Genomic DNA, 23,285 nt, shown 5'->3' with positions numbered 1-23,285 from the left:
TGCTACTACTATTATAATAAAATAATACAAATATAATAGGAATTTAGAACTGTTTATTCAAAGAATTTAGCATTAAATAACATGAACTAAGTCTGTAAATCTGGAAGTTGAAAAGATTAGAATTTTTATTTCAAATCATGCAGATGCAAACATAAAACATACAGACGATACAAAGTAGACATTCAAAACTAATGCAAATAGGTGTGAAACAAACAGAGAAATTGTGGATGACAGGACATTAGAGAAAAACATGATACAGTTAAACACAAAGTAAGCTACAGATCAGACTGAATTAAGTGAAAGAGAGAAAAATTTCATCACTAAAGTGACAGTGACGATTTATCTTGGAAAACCAAAGCAATACTGTGAAAATGTTAAAAATAACGGGAACGGAAGGTTTAAACAAAACTATATTGGAGTAGGACTGGAGCATTTTATAGTAAACTGGAAAAACACAATAGAAGGATGAGACGTTTTGAATACTTAAAAGAAAACATTTGTGGCCCATGAATTAAATAGTTCCATCTCTCAACAACAACGAAATAATCATCACAGCAAAAGGGAAACCAGGAAAGTATTTAAGAGAAAAAAATAAGAGTAGTGATTTTCAGAGTAACAATGTCTGTGACTATGTCAATATAAGCACAAGGGAGAGAATAAGGGATGTCTTCAAACAGTTTTAGAATTACCTTTGGGTGGGATACAGTGAGAAAAATTAGCTGAAAGCTTGCAAGACAAGATAAATTGCAGCTGTCGGTTTTTGTGGACTAACAGATTATTCCCAATTTCCACTAACATGTAACATTGTTAGGAGATCATTTCCATTCTTCCCTGCTGTCCTCCATCTCTAAAGACATACAGAACACATGGACTGTTAGCATTTTAAGATTTTGATTCTGTGATGCCCTGTATAGCATGAAAGAAGAAATTAGAAGTCAATATACTCCAATGCAATTTGGAACGCAGGTTTTGCCAGTCAGCACGCAGCACTTCAGACCAGAAAACACTTTCCACGCTGCAGACAATCCTCTACCCTCTATATGGCAAGGCATATGCATTTGCAACACAAAGTGTTCAGGCTAGTCAGGTGGGTTGGTTTCTTTTTTAAACTGCTCACGCAGTTCTGAATGATCCTCCCCTGTGCTTCCCTACCTGCCTACATTTACTGTGAGTATAAATACAGGCACTGCACTCCCGTGCCTCAAATGTAATACACCACATAGTGTATCAGGCTTCTGAAAAAAACAGTCATTTGGGCAGGCTGTGACAGAAACCACACTTGACTTTTCATTACATAAAAAACCCAACCCAAATAGCATACTGTTAACAGGAGTTAATACATCACTTTCAAATACTCTGGCATATGTTAAGCATGTCACCCTGAGAAACTATACAATATGCACCTGGATGCTATTTTACTCCCTCTCCTTGCTGTATCTACCCAGGGATTCACTACGCAGCCGGAAGGACTATACTTCAAAAGGTACAAAAGACAATTTATACGAAAAATTATAGGTTTTATTCTTCAGGGGAATGATTTATTATTGCTGAGATCTTAATTTAGTAATCAGACACTACTGAAGAGAAAAAAACCTCACCTGATCATGGAATAGTTAGATGAGAAACCCATTCCAACTTTTGAAGTATTTTTGTCCCAAATTCAAAGTTAAAAAGACTGGGAAAGAACTTTCCCAATTTACTGAAATCCAATCCCTGACTGGATTTCATCCAGGTCTATACCTCAAAGGCAAAAGGGACTTAGTCATATTTTTACATAACTAAATTCCTGAGTCACATTACAGAGAGTCAAATGAAACTCAAGAACAATTTCTGCCATTGCATATTTTCTTTTTATAGTATTGCTTGTAAGAAACAAATGTTGTAAGTATTTCAAAACTTAAAAGCTTTTCATCATTGCTTATTGCTCATTTCTCATTCGGATTTACTAACACTCATATTAATACACACAGCACTAATTCTGCATCATGGTAACAAGAGCAAATGATGACTGCCCAGCTAACTCTAAGAATCCAATAAATAATTTGTAGTTAACCAGCTGTTAATAATAATAATTTTGAAACATCTTTGCAGTACTACAGACTTCATATAATGGAATGGAATGCAGCTGTCTAGAAAAAGTTACTGGATGTCACACTAGTCTCTGAGCTGGGTTAACGAAAATGCAGCCAATTTTGTACAGCTGAGATTAATGGAATGATCAAATTGACGTGATATGCATTCACTGAACTCTTAATTCACATAAAAAAGAGACCTTGCAGCAGCCCAGCACACCACAGTGCTGTAACGAATTTATATTTCATCATCTCTTCTAATTACACTAACCGTGACTAAATATTGAAGATGCTGCAGAAAAAAGCCAAATTTTAGTCCTTTGTTTCTAAAGCCACATTTTCCCACTTCCTCTTTGCCTGAGGCTTGCAATCTCTGTTCTTCTAATCTCCTCTATGTCCCTCTTAAATTCAGAGCATTTAAAACTAACTCGCTCAGCCTACCTAGCATGTCAACAAGCTCCAGACCCCTTTCAAACTACAACAGTTGTCAACCCCTTTTTCCCCCAGGACAGCACAGCTTAGATTTCTGGTGGTACTCAGATCTTGTCTTGCTCAGACACCTGTGACCAGTGCAATGGCACTGATCTCACTTATCCTTGTGCTTCCTCCTTACATCTTTGAGATATTGACTGCTCTCACTATTTTTGTCTCCAAGATCCAGACCACAGACACCTCCTCCACAAACACAATAGACCATTTCCTCTCTCACATGCATACGAACAATAAGTCATTTAAGAAATATGCTTAAATTGATGTCTTGATCATGTCGATTCTGATAACATCACTCCAGTTATAAAGAATATTAGTTCCATTTCTCTGTGCAAGTGCTCAATTTATTACTTTCTGTAAATTATCTAGTAATTTTGAGACTTAAAGAATACTATAATGAAATTCATCGTTTGCTCAGTGTCAGTTAAAAGCTGTCAAACCTGCTGATTCATTTCATCAGCATTTATTGTGCTTCATTAATTCTAGATCTAAACGTTTTCAACAAAATAATGAAGTTATATATAACTCAAAGAGGCAGCACCTATAAATCCTTCAAGCCTTTGGCAACTTCTTTAATCCAAAGTAATCATGTTTCCTTGTATAACAAGTCTTGTGATGTCTGTAATAGCATCTCACTATAGTAACAACAGTCTTAATGTTATAGCTCTCTTGCATGCCTGAAGTATTAATCAGATCCCATTTGAAATACAGCCTTAGAGTACGCTTGATACTCTTCCTGAAACTAATATGCTAATTAGAGGCCCCCCCAAAATTTTTTTAAAGTACAGTAAAGATCAAGACTGTGAAGTTTTGTTTTTTTTTGATACTGGAGTCACACATTGCAGCTTTCTGGTTATTACTTTATTACCTCATCCTTCCACATTGAAATAACAGTTCTAAAAAGGCAGTCTATTCTATAAGCAATCTTCTTTGCCACAAGTTCCATCCTTTCGCTTTTAAACAATAAAGAAAAATGCCCCTTTACAATCAGAATTAAGGATAGCAGATTTTATGGTACAGCTGGGAACATCGTTCTCCTTTGAAAGCAAAAAGCTCAAATGATCACAATATTAATTCTTCAATTTAGAAGTTTCTTCACGAAAACAAAGTTTTTCTTAAGTGAGCTTAAATTCTAGTTTTCTAAATACACTAATCATTTTCTAGTATTGTCCTGAAAACTCATGTAGCATCCTCCACAGTTATTACTTATGAGGTAAGGATGTTACTAATGCTACATTACAAAAAGTGATCAGTTTTTTTAATAACCAACCTTGTTTGAGTTTAACCTCACTTAGCAGAAAAATCAAGTACCACCCAGCATTCCAGGTCACTGCCAGTCATCACTGTTGCTCTCTTAAAAACTGTACAAGCCAGCACTGCCACCAGAGAAACTATTACATGCCCTGTCCCCACTGCTAGGTCCTGCTGTCCCATCACCCGTGAGAATGAAGGGAAGGACAGTACAAGAACAAGCAGCAGAACCACCTCTTCTGGTAGTGGTGTCAGCTCAAAGGGCTTGTAGAGCTTGACAAAGATGTCAGAGCATCTTTCCAAAAACCCACATGCACTTTTTTTGTAGTCACTGACCCTGCTGGAGGGGACAGTGACACACTGTATGACTACAGTTACCGGGTTATTGAGGATGATGTGGGTTGTACTGTGACCTTTACACCTCAATTTAACTAAAAACATATCTAACAGCACACATTACCTCCTCTTCCTAAATGTCCCATAGCCGTCTCTAATTTCCACTGTATAAAAAAAAAAATTCAGTCAGGTCCTCGAATCAACGCGTTTCAGCTATAGCCAAGCTTTTACTTTGTTGAGTGATCCAAAGTAAGCATAAATCTACATACTAAACACACATTAAACAATATTAAACTACATATTAAATGCATTAAACAATTAGATCCAAATTCTAAACTCTAGATTAAATCCAGAAAGCATAAATATCAAAAAGTATCCCCAACCAACACAAAACCTGTAATTCCAAGAAAGGCAAGGTTTAAAGTATTTCATTACCCATCTAAAAGTGCGAGCTTGTGTTTTACAGTTTGGATTCAATCCAAAGGCTGTCCCCAGTTAATCCACCCCCCTCTTTGGAGAACCAAAGACAGCTGGAGAGGATGATGACCATATCAATATCCATGCATGCTGCTGTCACGAATACATGCTAGCACAGTTGGACAAACTCACAGAGTATATATAATTCAGTATAGAATTCTCTCATAGGAGCTTGCCTGTTCCATTGTGCCATCAGAGAAAATGTGAAAGCAGCAAGAAAGCCTACAACCATCACTGTTCTTTAGAATACTGCAATGACTGCCTATGATAAAGTTAAAATAGACTGCCCAGCAGTCATTCACATATGAAAGCTACAACAGATGCTCTTTAATTCTTTATCTGAATGAACCTCAGTCATTTAGCTTCCACAATTCTTTTTAGTATTTCTTACAGTGAGCCAAACTCATGTAAAGAGGCTTCTTTTGGAGGCTTGAAATAATATCTTATTTTGCATTCGCCCTTCTTTGTCCATTATCTTTTAAAATTCTACTAAGAAATAAAACCAAGCCTCAGTTTCATGACCACCGGTTCCTGAAAACATCTACAAAATATCAGAATTTATTAGATACAAGATTATTGCCTGTGGAGAAAGAAATTAAACTAGTTTCAGTGATTGATATACTCTACCAGCCAACTGTATCAACTGTACTCTTTCAAAAATGCTAGCACAGTAATCACAGGTACAGCAGTACGGTGCAGTATTACCACTATTTCAGTATGCACCATGTGTGGTAGAAGCAGATCCAGAGATTAGTACATATAAATCACTCACCCAGGAAGAAAAAAGTCTACACAATTGCCAACTAAGACAACTAATATGAAATGCATGTTTTTACAAGGGCTATTCAGAGAAATAGTATTTGTGGGAAGAATGACTCATAGGATAGCAAACTTCATATACTACAGTTACTCAAAGTGAGAAGACAAAGAGAATTAGAATTTAGATTATTTTTTTTAAATAACCAAGAAACATTAGCAAAACCAGCTGTTGCACTGTAATAATTTTAAATAGCTTTGTTATGCCTTCATATTCTCTTCCAGTAGTAGTTTTCTCTTTTTCTTTTTAACTTGCATTTTGGGTTTGCTGTTGTTGGCACTCTGTCTCAGTAGACAGTAAACTTTTCAACAATATAAACCCTTTTAAAACTGTATCTCTTAACCCCTATCCCCTTGAGAGGTTGGAAAGTAATTACTTAATTCTTTACAGGTTTACTTGTGCATCCTTTCTTCTATTTCTGTCACTTTTCTTTCTACTTTAGTTATAACAAAATAAATAATCATCTTAGTAGTTATCTCCATCTAAATCACAGTTTGTATCTTTTCCTTAACTATTTATTTTTTGTGTTTATTGATTAACCTATATAATTTCACACTTAACTTTCAGGAGATCAAATTCACTGTCAGATAGGCTTGAGTTAGTACTTTAAAATTACAGAAATTTATTTCATGTATAGTACGTAGTTAAACAGAACTCATACTTTAAGATGACAAAGTACTAATGTGCTTGCACATATAGAATATTTCTCAAAAATTATTTCTACAATCTCACTGCTTTAAATTCATTCCAAACAGACTAGTTTTATTATGTTTACTTTTGTGTTTTAACTGGAACAGATTCAATTCCCTTGTCTTAATTTGCTACGGAAGAGTCGTGCCATTAAATAATACTTTTGCAACATTTTACACTTCAGTAATAAGACAACATCTGCATGTATACCTTCATACACAGAGATTTCAGCACAGCTGCTCTGCACAACCTCAGAGTCCCCTGAACTCACAGAAGGTCTGAAACATACGTTGGTACATGGTGCTTCAACTAAGGACGGTGCTGCCCATAGAGCTGAGGGAATTCTGTAAAGGACTTTCATAGATAAGGACTATTTTTAATAAATTTATTTTATGAAAATTATCTGAGTCTGATTTAGTTTTCTTTTCATGCATTACCAAATCATGTTTTTATTTCTTTCACCCTAAAAGAATCTCTAAGATCCCCCCACTTGTTCTCAGGCTTTCCTTAACTGGGCACATACATATATGTTGCTGGAACAGACCCGTGTGCTCCCCTTCTCCCTGTGATTTGAGAAGTAATTTCTCCAGTCCCATTTTTTAGAGTTAATAACAATTTTTCCTTCAAAATTTCTGGAACCTGGTGTACCTGCTTATTTCGATTGCTGCATTGGTTTAAAGAGCAGATACTTGGCTCTGTGAGACTAAAGACAGGAACTCACTGAATCACAGAATGACTGAGTTAGAAGGGACCTCTGGGGGGCATCTTGTTCAATCCCCTGCTCGAGCAGGGTCACCTTGAGCACAATGGACCATGCCCAGACAGCTTCTGAGTATCTCTGAGGATGAAGAGTTCATCTAAAGTCTCATATAGGTAATCATTATCTACTGAAAACCAATGACTACACACAAAATTTGATTTTCATTTTTCACGTTCTCAAAGGGTATTAAAATTACCAACAAGGTCTAAGCACTTGCATTTGGCCATCCTGCTGTTGGTGACAAAGTGCTAATGAGTAGAGAAAGTTAAAGACAAAATTAGCAATATTTGCTTCATATTTATTATTAATCATGTTTTAGCCATGATATTCACTTGTTACTAAAGCTTGCAGCTCAACTTAACTTAAGAGCATTTTGCTAGATTTCAAGGTTTAGCATTTTCCCCTTACCAAAGCCATTAATCCAGTAAAACTGCATTATTTTAAGGTTGCTGTATAACAACTGGATGACTTTAAAAACCATCATCACACCTGTAGAATGACAAAAGTTTTCCTGTATATGAAAATAACATAACAAACTCAGTAACTCAAGCAGCTCTTGCTTCATGAAAGTATATACATGTGAAGTATAGTTCCAGTGTTCCAGACTCAATACCTAGAGAACGCAACAACTCATCACTAATTTGAAGCATGTTAGTTAATTAATTAATATCTAAAGCGCAGTTTTTAAAGGCTGAGAGAGCAAGAAAACAGAAACTCATCCCAAAACTTTATGTTTTAAAACTTCACGTTCTCCAAACTTAAAAATTAAACCTTTTTCTCTGGCCACAATTTTATTGTGTGCATAACACTATAGACATTTTTGACGTCTCTTCATGAGGTCAGACACAACTTTTGTTTCCATCATTTTGCCCTTATATCAACTAAGAGAAATCACTGCTAAGGAAAAATTATCACTGAAGTGATAAGATAAGCAATCCTTATCTTCTTGGGTACAAATAGGTTAATCTTGGAATCAAATCTGGGTTTTAACTATGAAATTGGTCATTAATTTTTACGACTCCTAAGCTATCAGGTGGTCTCTCCAGGACTACAGCCAATTCCATAAAAACAAGTATGTTGCACAGCAGATTTCAGCTAGAAGCCAAGTCATAATGTGTTCAAGAAAAAGATGTTGTAAAAAGGAAACTTCAGGAGAACCTGAACTAGAGTAAGGCAAAGGAAATACTAGCACTTTGTAGAGATGTTCATTAAAGTGTAAATACCATGAAAATATTTAGAATCGCATAGAAAGAAAACTCAGGCCAGGAAACTAGGTTAGCACTAATTTTAAAGGCTACTCAAATATGCCTGTTTTATAAATCTCTGCAATATTAGTGCCAACTTTAGCCAACATTTGCACTATAGTAGTAATATGGATGTAAATCTTTAAACAATCATGCTGGTAAAATTATTCCATACTTCATAAAGAAAGAAATCATAAGACAATGTGAAAATTTAAGTTGATAAGTAATTTACAAAGAGTTTTCTATATGAGATTTCCACACAAGAGTAGGTCTTAATGTTGATGTTTTGTTATTAAAATTTGTGATGTTTAATTTCCTCTGACTGTCATGTGAATGTGAATTAGCAGTCATTGGCATTAAAGAGAAGTTATGGTAAAGCTGTATGATTTTTGAACAGCTCTTCACATTGTAATCAACATTTATTACCACTTACTCACTTACTAGTTCCACCTCTATTTACAGGAAAATCAGTAGTTTAGAAAGTTGGGAAAAAAGCTACTACTGTTTCTACAGAAAGGTATTGCAGTCATAATCACATGTTGGCAATAATGAAATATCAATGCACTTGGCATATGTGATAATGGATAGCACAAGTTCTCTTGCACAGCTCTAACATGAATGCCTTAAAAGAAGTTTGAGAGACATTTCCAGATGAAATGTAGATTGTCAGAATGCAAACACGGTTAACAACTACTCTTGCGGACAACATTTAACAGTCTACAAGATGAACAGAGTATATTAAAAACTGGGGGGGATGGAGTATATTCATACATAATACAGTAACTCAATTAACATTCAAACAGTCAACAGTTTAGTGAATGCAGAGGCAGACTTGCCTCAAGAAATTCATAGCACCTTTGGGTAAGGCTACAACAGTATGTGTTTATTGAAATCTGCATCTGGTAGCAATTTGTCCAGCAGCAAACTTTTTTCCTTTTTTTACTCAAATGATCTACAGGGGCCCATATACTCTGCAACTGTTCGCTTGCACTAAGATACACATTGTATAATTTATGTTCTTAATTATAAAACAAAGTTTATCAGCATGTTTGTCTGTGTTGTGTAATTTCTTATTCTTAACATGAGAATAATAGAATGCATCTTGAACAGTCTATTCATTCTTCATTGTAACAAAATATATTGGAATGGAAGAGATTTAATCACTAAATTATTTTAATTCTCCCTTCTTTAATGGAGATTTTTTTCTTCAAAGAAAAAGGAGCCAACAGAGTTTGGAAATCTTTCTAGAAGATAATTACTGCCCTACCCCATCACCCTCTCATGCCTCCCCCCCAAAAAAAAACCAAACAAACAAAGAAAAGGAGAATGCAGGTTATAATGCTAATTTGCCAATTATTGTTTTACTAATGATACACTTCATTTAAACTTGTGGCCTACCCCAAAAGACAGTTTTGTTTTTATAAAGTCTTCTCTGCAAAAACTAGCTAGATATTTTGGAAAATACAAATCTTGTCCTCACCACCTATCTAACCCCAAATCCCACAAGGAAGGAAAACTGATTAGAGCAAGGGCAAAGAAAAAGCCAGCATCCTGAGGAAGGAAAGAAAGGAGGCTGAATATGCTTTATCAAGAGGATCATAGTTTTGTCTCTGGATATGCACTTGCTCCCTCTCAGTATTTATAGCATTAATTCACCAACTTTGAGTCACAGAGTTAGGTTAGGAAAAAAAAAAAAAAAAAAAGAGAGTTCAAACACACAGTAATTTTTAAGAGCTTTTAGTCATTGTGAGGTGTGATGCATCTAGATGTATCATTTGGCTGGGTCTCAAATGTAATGGAGACCTGGGAGCTTTTTTGTACACCTTGTGCAAAAGGGGACAGAGACGGCTGACAATCTCTATTCCCACAAAGGAGGGAAGAAAAGTGCAAGAAGCTTCAGAAGAAATGCATTTTTGGAACAGAGAGGTTCACCATTTATATAACTTGAGTTTGAAGAAGCTTATGTCTCATTACTTTTTTATTTGTAGGCATAAAAATACCCCATTTCAGCAATATTGGTATCTGGAGCATCAGACAAAGAAGCTGAGAGCAGAGGGACACTTTAAGACATTCTTTCTACAGGAACAAGATCATAATCACTTGATAATTCTCCTTTTATTTATCACATACCAATAGTGCTGCAGTTACAGAGAAAATCAGATCAGAATCACAGTTAAACAATTACTTTTTTAATGATAGCACCATAAAGTTAACCTCTAATCAGCACAGATTACCAAAACATTAGAAAGTTACTCCTGAAAAGTTTACCCCAGGGATTTTTGAACCTAATTACCATGAGACAGAGAGTACTCTAACAAGGCTTTTATTTTTATCTATATGTTATCGTTACTGTCTTCACTAAACAGGGTGATTTAGTGGCATTTAATTTTGTTAAATCTTATTAGGATTAGAGTCACCTTGCAAAGCAGGCACTGGGAGGAATCAGGGACTACTTGAATCTTTGCAAACGGAACACAAAAGGACTAGGTACACTACATTCTGTACACTTCTACCAGCTTGCTGTTGCCTAAACCCTTGGAGCCATGGAAATCCTGAACCCATCGAAAATACCGAATATTATAATGGTATTCAAAAGAGAAATATATGGTATCTTGATCTAACATAACAAGGATGTAAGGATTTGACAGAAGCACTGTTCAAAGTTTGAATCCCCTCAAATATTATCTTTCTGATGGATGCGGATGGGAAGATAGGTTTGAGTGAACATTTAAGTAAAACAAAACTAAAATCCATAAAGCATTTTCTCTGTCAAGGCAGCTGGACAGGTCAATATTAGGTTAATGGAAATACAAATACTGTAGAATAATGTTGACAAATTACAATATAGATTATAACCTATTTTTCTACATATATCAAGGTACTGTCTTCTCCATGCACGCAGTAATGTAAGAGTGTGAGAAGTAGACTTGTACACTATTATTCTTACTGTTAATGTCTGTTACCAAATTTTTGATATTTTTTTCCTACTATAAACTTTGATCCTGTATTAAATATAAAAGTCACGAGCAGCACTCATTGTAGCTTCTTAATGACAGACTGCTGCAATCTGACTGCTGAAATGCACAGCTGAGAACATGGAGAAATTATTTTACCATGTTAAGCAAGATAAGAAGATTGAGTATTAAATCTATTACAGGTTTAAAGTTATCAGTGGCTCTTACTAGCCAAACACATGGTTAGTGTTGTAAAGTCCTTTTCTAGACAGGCAGAAGGGGAAATAAGAGTACCAGGAAAGAACAGACTGCAAGTCAAAAACATTTGGATCCAATTATGAAGAAAGATTTTAGGATTTCAGTGTGTAACTCCCCACAAATTTCAAGGCATGAGACCCCTAGAAAATTAGGCCAGAATTTAAAGGAAATACATGTTCATAACTGCATTGTTTTGAAGTGATACACCAGTGATTCTGTATCAGTTTTTTAGCATGGTTGTTCAGCACTGTTTTACCTTAAAACTCTGAATAATCATTAGGAAGAAGGAAAAGCACTTTGCAAAACTCTATCTCCATGGGCAACCTAGTTGATATTTTAACTCCTTTGATGACCTTCCTTCTTTACCTTTAGAACATACACAATTACTCTTTATGCCTGAATTAGTAATTTGGTGTCTATGCCTGCTGCTGGAGCGGCCAAAACACCCAAGACAGTATTTCCTTACCTATATACAGGGCAGGTGAAACAGGAACGTGGAAAATTACACCAAGAAAATTATGCAATAGAGATGTGCAGCACTTCTGTCTCAGTCAAGGATCAGAAGGGCAGAATGCTCCTGGAGAAACAGTTTTACCTTCATTACATAGGGAAAAATGCACTTATGGTCCAACACAGACAACAGAGGGATAAGGGATATTTATCATGGTGACAGTGGTGTTTTGCACTTGCACAAGCTTCATGCCCTATCTCTAGTCAGCTCCAAGAAACCACTCTTTTTCAGTCCTTCCCTACCACATCCCACAGCTCGGTCCTCACTGCTTTCTCATTAACTGCTTATTAAGCATTGTCAAATATTTTTATGAATCTTTCGGAGACAAATCACTGAAGTCCTTAGTGCCATAGGAGGGTATGCCTCGATAGTGCTTTAGAAGCACCAAGTCCCTACTCGCTACATTAGCCATTTCAGTTACAGAAGTAATTTGCAACTTCTTCACCTTGTAATGTCAGACACTGGCAAAGAAATAATGACAGAATATTGAACCTGTTCAGTTATATTAATGCTAATTACTTGTGATGGATCATTACATGTGAAAATTGTCATCTTCTGCCTTGTGGAAGACAACAGTAAAACATGTAATTAAGTGCACTAAATTCCTTAGGGGTATGATTAGTTTCTAAAGACATCAACAAACTCATTTTCAGATTTTACAGCATCAGTAGAGAAGAAGTTCACTTCAAAAATGTGGGTGCTATGTTCATTATTAACTAAAAATATTCTCAAATCTTTAGTACAATCTAAAATCTAAGTACAATTTAATATCATTTACTAGCATGGCACAAATCGAAGCATTACTTTATCAGTTCAAATACTCCTTGCTTAGATACTGATCTATTGAGAGCAATTAAAATAATTCATAAAAAAGAAAATAGTGTACCTTTGCAACTACACTTGAGGTGCTTTTAATAAAACAGGAGACATCAGAAAGCAGACCCTTTGAGCCCTCTTTGTAGAGAATGTTTGATACTGAACAGTACTAACCTCCACTGATCAATAATGTTTATGAAGAGGACAAACAATCCTGAATTATCATCTACACAAATAATCCTGAATTATTATCTACTCAAAAGCTGCATAGGCATTATGCAGAACATAGACTCAATATTAATGCTACAGCAGTTTCATAGCACCTGGAAAGGTGCTATAGTACTAAGGCTAATTTTTTTTATAGCTGACTATTTGTTGCATAGCTTTTTCCATCACATAAAAACTGATGAGATTATAAATTTATTCACAGCAGTACTTTCCATTTTATAGCTACGCAAGATTTACTGTGAAATTTTATATAGAGATAGATTAAAACTCTATGAATGTTTTGGCACTATGACAATTCACAGTTTAATACATGGAAAAAAAAATACCATCTGTTGCTAACCCAAATGCCATTATTCCATTTCTTTCAGTGGTTTTAGTCTAAATTTTTCCATATACTTGAAATTTCAAACAAACAAAAAAACCCCATAGCTTGATATCAACAGTAACTTAAATTTTTTAAAAAAATCTTTACACTGAATAGTCATCGTTTCCTCTATCTCTGTCCCCAAGCATTAATTCTTACATTTGAATCTGCAGAGTTTCATTTGACTAATAACTATACAAGTTTAATAAGTCTATCAGTATATGCAGCTAATCAGCAGCACCTTTTATTGACAGATGCCAACATTACAATTTGCAAATAAAAATATTTTATAAGGTTGTTTCATGTTTTTGAGACCAGGTCACATAAGATGTTTATGACAATGTAGATTTACTAATGTGAAGTTATACAGGTAGTGTTTCTATAGCTGTCCTTGCTTTTAAAACCCCTCTTTGGAATCCAAACATTAATGAGGGTTGGCTGATGAAAATATGTTTGTAACTATAACACTCCAAGCTCTGTTCTTACAGGTGTCTCAGCTCAGAAGACTGGCAGGCCCTCATCCTTGAGGATCTTCCGCGAAACATTCCTGTGGTACAGTACACTCAAAGAAATCTTTTCATTCTGTCTAACCCTACAATTACCTGTCCTTCCCTTTTCTTTCCCTTGGCTTCAACTAAGTAAAATGACTGTACACGGCCCTCCCTGTCCTGAAGGGTCAAATATATCTTTATTCAAATATACCATGAAACACAAGTATTTGTGCACATCAGTTGCTGGTGTATGTCTTGGGAATAGCATTTGAGTGTTATTAGTAATAATAATTGAAGTTATCAATAAAGTTATCAGGGGAAAGACAGATCATGTTCTGATACAAAATAGAGGCAACACTTCCCAGGTATTTCTGAATTCTTCAAAGAGCAGCATAAGGTATCAACATGAAGGGCTGATTCAAAGGCTTGTTCAAAGGCTATAAAACTCATTTTGAACTGTTTCATGTTGATGTAACAATTACCTCTCCCCAGCTAAATTTCAACAGCAGATATACCATAGATTCAGCAAAACACCGTGTGAAGGACAGACTTACTACATTTTTTGGCATGTAAGAGTAAAGCATAATAACCAGAAAGCATTGTAAATTTATATACATTTTTAAATCTACTGTAACTGAGACTCATTTCTCATTTGGACTGTGTTCAATGGGATTTTTTTTTTTCAGAAAAAAAATTATCATTATTTGAAGTTCTGGGAAATATTGCTTGATGAATGAAGAAAAATGATGACACTAATTGACATCATGAGAAAAAGAAAAAAACAACCCACCTCCTGAAAGAGAACAGATTAATCTCTTAATCTCTTAAAAAAGAGATTCCAGGGCAGGCCTGAATCTGTCAAAGTTAATTTCTCCTGAAATGCACCAGATTAAAAACATGAAGGAAAACAAAAAAGCTCACAGACACAAAAAAGTCTCAAATATTAATTTTGGTGTGCCCATAAGTAGTGGGTTTTTGTAGAAATTTTTCATAACATCAAGTAAAATTCAATTTTGAATACTACTTGGCTAACAGAAAAAAATTGTTAAGCTACAGAATTTACTATTCTAATATTATTGAAGTTGTTTTTTTTCTGTTTTGTTTGGGGATTTTTTTGGCTATTCACATGTTATTGTTTCAGCATCAAATATGTTGCATAATGTAATGCAGAATCAGAAACAAGCAGGATATTTTTAATAGCAAAGCACATTGGAAATTCTGAACTTTCTTCCAAATCTGGATAAGCACAAAGTTCACTTTTAATACCAGCTGCCTATTATACTACTAAGTCCGGTTCCCCAGCAAATGGCTGAAAAAATGGCTAGGCATGAACTTCAAATAAGTGCAGAATCAGAACAAAAAAGGGTTTTCTGTATTTTCTCCCATTCAAAGAGCTCAAAGTATTTTACTAGTATGATTTTTTTTAAATTCTTGCCTTCTATATGATAAGAGTTCTAATCTGTATTGTTTGCGATACAGTAAACTAGCACAGCAAGGGGATTTTACAAATACCAAATAGGCTTCATTCACTGAAACTACAGATACTATGTATCACATTTTAAGAGACAAAAAATCTGAAGTCAAAATTAGTAAAGTGAAATAACATCTAGAGATCTCATATTCTGCTACACCAATATCTGACCTTTATAATCACATTCAGAAGTATGAACTCTGGTCAGGATTTGATTTTTCCAAACCTCTTTACTATCCTATAAGATTGCAAGAGTTCTACCACTTCTTGTGTTTTAATCAGTCATAAAACAAAGTGAGAATTTTATTTCTTTTATGTATTTTCTTTCATCCTGATGAAAGTAGAAAGTACAGTAAAGATTCCTAAAGCATCCCAGTAATTTAGGAATTCCAAAGAAAGGAAGTATATTTATACATGGGCCTTATTAAGAACACAGAGAAATTAAGTTTCTCTACTTCTGAAATGGATATAGCCAAAAGTGTCTTTTATAGAAATTCTGCTACATCTATTACAGTGAATTAATGCAAAAATTTCACTTTATCACTATCATTGCTCCTTCTATCACTACCTTTTAATAGATGCTTCACTCTCAGTGATTTCAAGAGCACTTACGTATATTCAGGTAAGGTTAAGCCTGGTTACTTTGCTTAATTGGGCCTTGAAGAACAGTGGCAGCTGTTTCTGAAGGAAGAGGGTAACAACAAAGAGTACCCTTAAAGAAGCAGTCTTAGAAAATCCCACAAATGGGAATGGTTCTTCCACAACTATGGAATAATCTTGGCTATGGGTTTTATTAATGTGTCAGTTTTCACTTCCAGAAGTATGCCACATCAGTAAAAATTAATCTTTAGCACAGAGTAGTTGAGTGCATATCAGGAAAGCTTAATTTTAGACTAGATTAAATATAAAGAGCTCTCCACACCAGCAAAACAAAATACACTTTGCAGTGTATAAGTCTGGCACATGTGGCAAGCAAACCAGCTGGTTTTAGAGATGCACTGTGATACACAACCATCCTTGGGCAGCCCAGCCAGGTTCTGGACTGGAAGTCATTCAGCTGGTTGTTGTTCTGTCTCCAAATCAACGCCTCCAGTTTCTGATTAATAATTCAAGAGATGCATAGGCTTTCCCTATATTAAGCCCAGCTATTAAACTCTACACATTGAACAAGTGTCAAGTTAAAAAGTTTAGGTTAGGAGTAAGGAGACAAAGTGATCTGGAAAACAGAAGTGCAATTTTTATGTGAGCTTGGGCAGCTCCCAAAGTGAACTGTATCCAGTGGAAACAAGGTCTAAGTGCTGACGTGGGAGTTTCCCACAGCTTCTATTGGCCTTCAAAGCCATGCGTGTGATCAGAGTCTCTTGCTGAAGCTGTACATAAATATCTAACTGTATTAAAAAAACAAAAAATGTTCCACAGAAACTAAATTAAAGCCAGATGTGGAAAAAGCAGATGCCTGAAATTGACTGTCATTTCAAGACAGAATAGAAACACTTGCTAATTTTATTATTCACTGAGTAAACTGTCATGCTAAGGAAGTCATGTAGAACATTTACAATTTCCTGATGCATCTTATGTTAAAGAAATAGGTGCTCTACTGAATAAAACCCCTGCAATTAGTATCAAATTTGAACCACAGACTAAATCTGTGTTATGATTCCTACTCTAGTTGCACACTGAATTATGATTATATTCTTATCGGTCATTTTAAAAAGGTAAGGTAAAGTATGTCAGAATGGTATTAACACTTAGGCCAGCAGCACAGCACTGGAACAGGAAATTGAACAAGTTAAAAAGATACTCAGTAAGTGAAAAATCTTCCATATCTTACTGCAAATTGTATTGCTTTAATCCAGGCAAGCGCAGTTCATGCTAAGCATGTAGGGAGGTAAGGTTTTCATAGAAACTTCAGGCCATCCAAAAATGTTCTATTTAATTCAGTCAGCCACTCGTACAGAACATGCATGACGCATCCAGAATCTCTGTTAAGCAACTCAAAACTTAGAAGCAATTTTAAAAAATTAGTTTAGTATTTAGCTCATTAAAGCACTTCATACACACATCATGAAAGCACCTAAGCATGTTAGATGAATTAAAAAAAAAGTGTCTGATTTATGTTAAGATGCAGTATGCTGAAGCTAAGACCAGCACAACAAAACCTCCTGTTCTTCTGACCACAATAAAACATTCTGAGCAAAACATTCAATTAAATGCTTTAAATGAATCAACATTTTAAGAGTGATCCTTTTGAAAAAAAGAACAAGATGGAATAGTTTCCCTATCAGACGCAAGTTTATTAGTCTAATATCAGTGATTTTATATATGGAATTAAAACACAATTATTGATGTTACTGCAGCAAATTTAAGGTTGGATGACTTTGGAAGTCTGTTTTCTTTACAGTGGAGCAATGGCACTGTTCAAATTTTACCAGATAGAAGAAAAGGAAAATCTTCAGTTACTAGAAGCCATTTTTATGGTCTCCAAACCCAACATCTACAATATCTCTCTGAAGAGTCTGAGTTCAGAAAGGCAAGTAACTTCTCAATAGAACAATCAAATCTTCTAATTATCAAAATAGCCCACAGATGTCTTATAAAATCTCTCTCACTACCGTTGCAGTTTTTAGAATGCCATGTCTCAAGAATATCTTAAATCAACCTAAAGAGCACTGATCTTAACAAATCTAATGCCTCCGTTTTAGAGAATACATTCTGCCAACAGTATCTCAAAAGTAGCCAGAAACCTGAAAAAGGATTTTGCCATCTTCAAACTCAGCAATGTAAATTGCACCAACTGCACTGTACAAAAAAAGAGCTCAAAGTACAATTCAGCAGAAAATATACTAAAGAACTCTTTTGTGCACCTAAATTTTTTAAAAACTGCCCCAGATTATGTACTGATGTAGCAGAGGAAAACAAAACCACCTTTTTATTTTTCAGAGTCAACAGTGACAAAATGTAACTAAAGAAAGGTCTTTCAATCCAAAGAAAGCAAGCATGCTCCAGAATCTGCAAACTATCTGCCTGTTAGACCATATGACTCAGAAATACAAACTTTATCAAGACTATTAAAATAATTAACCCTGGTAAAACAGATGAGTTTTTACAAAAACACAGCAATGATACAGGGAAGCAAAAAGTTGTTGCTGGTTTTGTGGTAGTTGGGTTAATTTGAATGCACGAGCTTTGCAAGTCTTTTGTATGTCAGTTTTTCCACCTTTGAGCAATGATTTCGCTGCATAAACCTCACTGTTGAGCCCAAAGACTTTTGAAAACACGCTAATTCAATTTTTTATGTTAAACTTGGTATTTCAGTACCAAGTTGCAATAAACTCACACCAGACTATACATTTTGTAAAGAATATCTAAAACTTTACAAACACCTGTGTATATTCTGAAGCTGCAAAAGAAATTTATTAATTAATATCTGCAAAATAGTAAATTTCTAGCTAGGGCAATTGTACTTGGTTTTAACGCTGTCCTTAGCAGCCTACATACTTTTTAGCACCCTAGAAGTCAGGTATGGCAATCAGACTACAATCGCTCTTATTGTTAATGAGTAGCACCTGTTAAAGGGTATTTGGTTTTTTTTCTTGGATCCCTCATATATTTATATTTTTTCTAGGTATCACCAGGCTGATTTAAGAATGCATTAGGTATTTCATGGTTTAATGTCTCCAGCATCTGCTTCAATTATTTTAAAAGGTTAAAACATGAAACAGAGAGTCAAGTCATCATTATCCTGCACGAACCCTATTAAGTAACACTGTTGAGCCATTTCCAGCTGAAAAAACAGCTATACCGTTTGCAGAGGCTACAGTAACTGAATAATCACTTCTCAAAGCCAACTTTAGAAACATCCATGTGATACGACTACATCAAAATTAAATTACAGATGTAGAACAGTATAGACATTTGCGGATAGAGTAAGCATTACAAATCACTATTAAGATACAAAATTAAGACAGACACCCATTTCATTTTTGTGAAAAACTCAGTATAGCAACACTTCAGACAGGGTTATCACCCATGAGAACAAAACGTACCCCATTTTCATTCTACATTACAACTTTTGTCACTACAGAATAAACAACAGTAAACAACACTGTTCTCCCCATATTATAATCCATCAAAAAGTGTAATAATTACATTTTAGATTGACTTAAAATGATAAATTTTTTTCCTTGCAACACAACATAAGTCACATGTTTTCTTTAAAAGCAATATTTAAAAACCCACATAGAAAAAGTTAATTTAAGAGAATGTCTAGCCTACCTAGGACCTGTGTAAATACTGTGGTTAGTGTGTACTGGGCTCTGTGCTATCATGGTTGCCTATTATCAGTACTTGTAAGGCTTGCACAAACTGCAATTCACATTGCCAGTGAAACACACCCTAAAAGACGATAGGAACTTTCTTGACATAAATTCAGACCTGTCAAGCAACAGCTGTTACTTAAAATACTTCTGTAATTTCACAAAATGTGAAAGCAATACAATGAATAATAACAGTGCTACACATTTCTAACTGGCTGTCAAGAGGCATCCCATCATCTATTCTGAAAAAAGAATGATCTCTCACATCCAACAATATTTCTTATTCTATAACATTAAGAGGACACATTTTATCTTGTTGGATGGAATATGCAATGTGGCTTGTGTAAATCATCCTGTAAATCAAATACCACTGCTCGATTCTATCACTGATTCGTTTAATCGCATGGTTATACAGCTGAACATAAGACCAAACACCCTTTACTGACACCTGTTTATTCTTAACATCCAAATTGTATTTTCTTACCTCAGCAGCTTGTGTTTCCTGGTGTAATAAAGTTAGACCTGTCAAGTCTTCTAAGAAGGAATGTGAAGAATTAAAAACTTTAGCTAGGAAATTAAACCCTTCTCGTTCATATTGGTCAAGGACCTGTCAAAAAAGGAAATAGAAAAGGATTTAATATTATGCCCATAATATGATTCATCATCGTATTTTGCTCACAAAATAAAAGTACAATCTTTCTGAACATGCAGAAAATGACCGTATATTGTAAACAGGTAAAAATTACAGAGAAAAGAATAATCATTTCTCCCAACTCAATTTCTAAAGTGGGGAAAGGTGGAGGTAAGAGATAAGACAAGCGAGTTTAAGATTTCCTGGTTTAAATGTATTTTTAAGCTCATAACAAGACAGATGATATGGCAAGAAAAAAAAAATTTAGTCGCAAAGTCATGAAAGGAGCATTTGAGTTAGACAAATCACAGTAAAAGACTGTTCCAATGTATCAGCTAAGGGAAAGAACCATGCTGGGATAGACTGAAAAATTCTCCGAGTCAGTGTCCAAGTCCAACATCCTCCCAGTCTCTAGAGATTCACGGTTCTGAGACTATTGTATCCTAAAGCATTCTCTATTTTTCTACTCTAATTTTCCAAGTTTATCTTTTATTTTGAGAATATTACAGACTCCTACATGAATTGTGAGGAAGGTTTTAGCCTATGGTCCTCTCAAACCTCTGAGCATGAAGAATTTTACTTCATGAAGCTTTAGCTTAAATAACTATTTGGCTGGCTGGTTTCAATCAAATGTGATGGAGATTAAGGAAAAAAAGAGGTAAATGTCAAAGATGAACATGATTCTAAAAGTTTTGTGAAAGCAGGTAGCAAGAAAATGGAACTTACGATCAAGCAATCCCAGTATCAATTTTTCCTATTTTTACTGAGTGCTACCACTCATCATTTAAGATCCTACTCTGCTGTCAGCAGCCTCACAGATGAAACAGCTCAGCTTGACTGAGTGCAACTTTTAATATAGAAATTCATGCAGCAGAGCAGGATACATGCAGGGACTTCAGAAACACACAATATTTTAATACAAAGGAGCAGTATACATGACATTGAAGATAGAAGGGCCGGGGAAGGATCACCCCATGTAGAGAGGATGCAAGTTTTTCAGAATGGAATGGATTAAGCCATGGAATGGATTAATCTATGAAACTGAACACCTGCCAAAAATCTTTTGCCGTGGAAGTTATCATAGCCTTTCTCAACAGTTACATCTTCACCTCTATCATCATCTTCCCCAGATAAATCAACATCAGTTCAAGAGTGAAGGACAGAGGAAGGGGCTAACAGGCAGTTTCACAAATGGTTGTTAGTTTTTTGAATTATGATCCTTTCCAAAACCCAGCATCTGTAAAAGTCAGCACCTCTTCCAGTTGCTGATTCTGGTAATCCACTCTTGCCTCTAACCCTTCCAACCACATACACTGTTTCTGTGTATTTAAAGCCTGTGAAGATCTGAAGTCCTTGCATGAGTCTCTCTTTACATCACTTTTTACAAGGAACATTGTATAGCTGTCATACCACACTTTTCAGAAACAAATCCTCAGCAGACAGTGGGGTACAGCTCTATTTGAAAAAAAGCATAAACCCAACACTTATTAAACACCAGAGACTCCACAAACAACTTTATCTCTGTTTCTGACCAGCCATGGGAAAAGCACCAAAATTGGCCATCAAGATATGGCTCCACGACTTCTGTGTTCAAAGAAACACTGGGTTTTTCATTCTCTGACATAAAAATTTCAAAACAAATCACAATACTGGGCCCATCCATGTCTTCTTATAGCTTATCTGTGCAAATTATATGTACCATGTATTTCTACTTTTAACTTATCTCATTTTGGTGTAGTTCTTGCAGAACAATTCTAAGTAGAACACAAAGGTTCTTTTATCCAGAACACTGTTGCAGGGGCTGTGGACAACCTTTCTTTCACTCTATATATTCTATCCGTATTTTGGGAGAGAAGCAGTAAGAGAAATCTGAACAGCTCACGTATGCACTCTTTAAACATATCCACTGTCACCAGATAGACACATTCTCCATAACCAGTGGAATTATTTTCCTCTGGAAAAGAAGAAAAAAACACCCTGGAAGGACTGTAGTTTGTTCTATTGTGAAACAGGCAATTCAACCAAGTGAGCTTCATTACAAGGTTTAAATATGAATAGACAACCCCTGCTACACACCCCCCCCCCCCCCCCCCCCCCCCCCCCCCCCCCCCCCCCCCCCCCCCCCCCCCCCCCCCCCCCCCCCCCCCCCCCCCCCCCCCCCCCCCCCCCCCCCCCCCCCCCCCCCCCCCCCCCCCCCCCCCCCCCCCCCCCCCCCCCCCCCCCCCCCCCCCCCCCCCCCCCCCCCCCCCCCCCCCCCCCCCCCCCCCCCCCCCCCCCCCCCCCCCCCCCCCCCCCCCCCCCCCCCCCCCCCCCCCCCCCCCCCCCCCCCCCCCCCCCCCCCCCCCCCCCCCCCCCCCCCCCCCCCCCCCCCCCCCCCCCCCCCCCCCCCCCCCCCCCCCCCCCCCCCCCCCCCCCCCCCCCCCCCCCCCCCCCCCCCCCCCCCCCCCCCCCCCCCCCCCCCCCCCCCCCCCCCCCCCCCCCCCCCCCCCCCCCCCCCCCCCCCCCCCCCCCCCCCCCCCCCCCCCCCCCCCCCCCCCCCCCCCCCCCCCCCCCCCCCCCCCCCCCCCCCCCCCCCCCCCCCCCCCCCCCCCCCCCCCCCCCCCCCCCCCCCCCCCCCCCCCCCCCCCCCCCCCCCCCCCCCCCCCCCCCCCCCCCCCCCCCCCCCCCCCCCCCCCCCCCCCCCCCCCCCCCCCCCCCCCCCCCCCCCCCCCCCCCCCCCCCCCCCCCCCCCCCCCCCCCCCCCCCCCCCCCCCCCCCCCCCCCCCCCCCCCCCCCCCCCCCCCCCCCCCCCCCCCCCCCCCCCCCCCCCCCCCCCCCCCCCCCCCCCCCCCCCCCCCCCCCCCCCCCCCCCCCCCCCCCCCCCCCCCCCCCCCCCCCCCCCCCCCCCCCCCCCCCCCCCCCCCCCCCCCCCCCCCCCCCCCCCCCCCCCCCCCCCCCCCCCCCCCCCCCCCCCCCCCCCCCCCCCCCCCCCCCCCCCCCCCCCCCCCCCCCCCCCCCCCCCCCCCCCCCCCCCCCCCCCCCCCCCCCCCCCCCCCCCCCCCCCCCCCCCCCCCCCCCCCCCCCCCCCCCCCCCCCCCCCCCCCCCCCCCCCCCCCCCCCCCCCCCCCCC

The 23,285-nt window shown here is 38.1% G+C and overlaps 1 protein-coding gene across 1 annotated transcript in view; it reads right to left on the bottom strand.

Moving 5' to 3' along the window:
• Nucleotides 1–23,285, bottom strand: part of ATG7 (autophagy related 7) — a 110,186-nt gene that overhangs the window by 40,699 nt on the left and 46,202 nt on the right. Inside the window, exon 18 of the mRNA XM_026857511.1 lies at nucleotides 20,030–20,152. Within this exon, the coding sequence (XP_026713312.1) occupies nucleotides 20,030–20,152 (123 nt within the window). The remainder of the gene's footprint in view (nucleotides 1–20,029; nucleotides 20,153–23,285) is intronic.

This window comes from Athene cunicularia, assembly GCF_003259725.1.
Source record: "Athene cunicularia isolate RWA chromosome 12 unlocalized genomic scaffold, athCun1 chr12_part1, whole genome shotgun sequence".
Classification (NCBI taxonomy): domain Eukaryota; kingdom Metazoa; phylum Chordata; class Aves; order Strigiformes; family Strigidae; genus Athene; species Athene cunicularia.
This window is presented reverse-complemented; position numbering and strand designations above follow the sequence as displayed.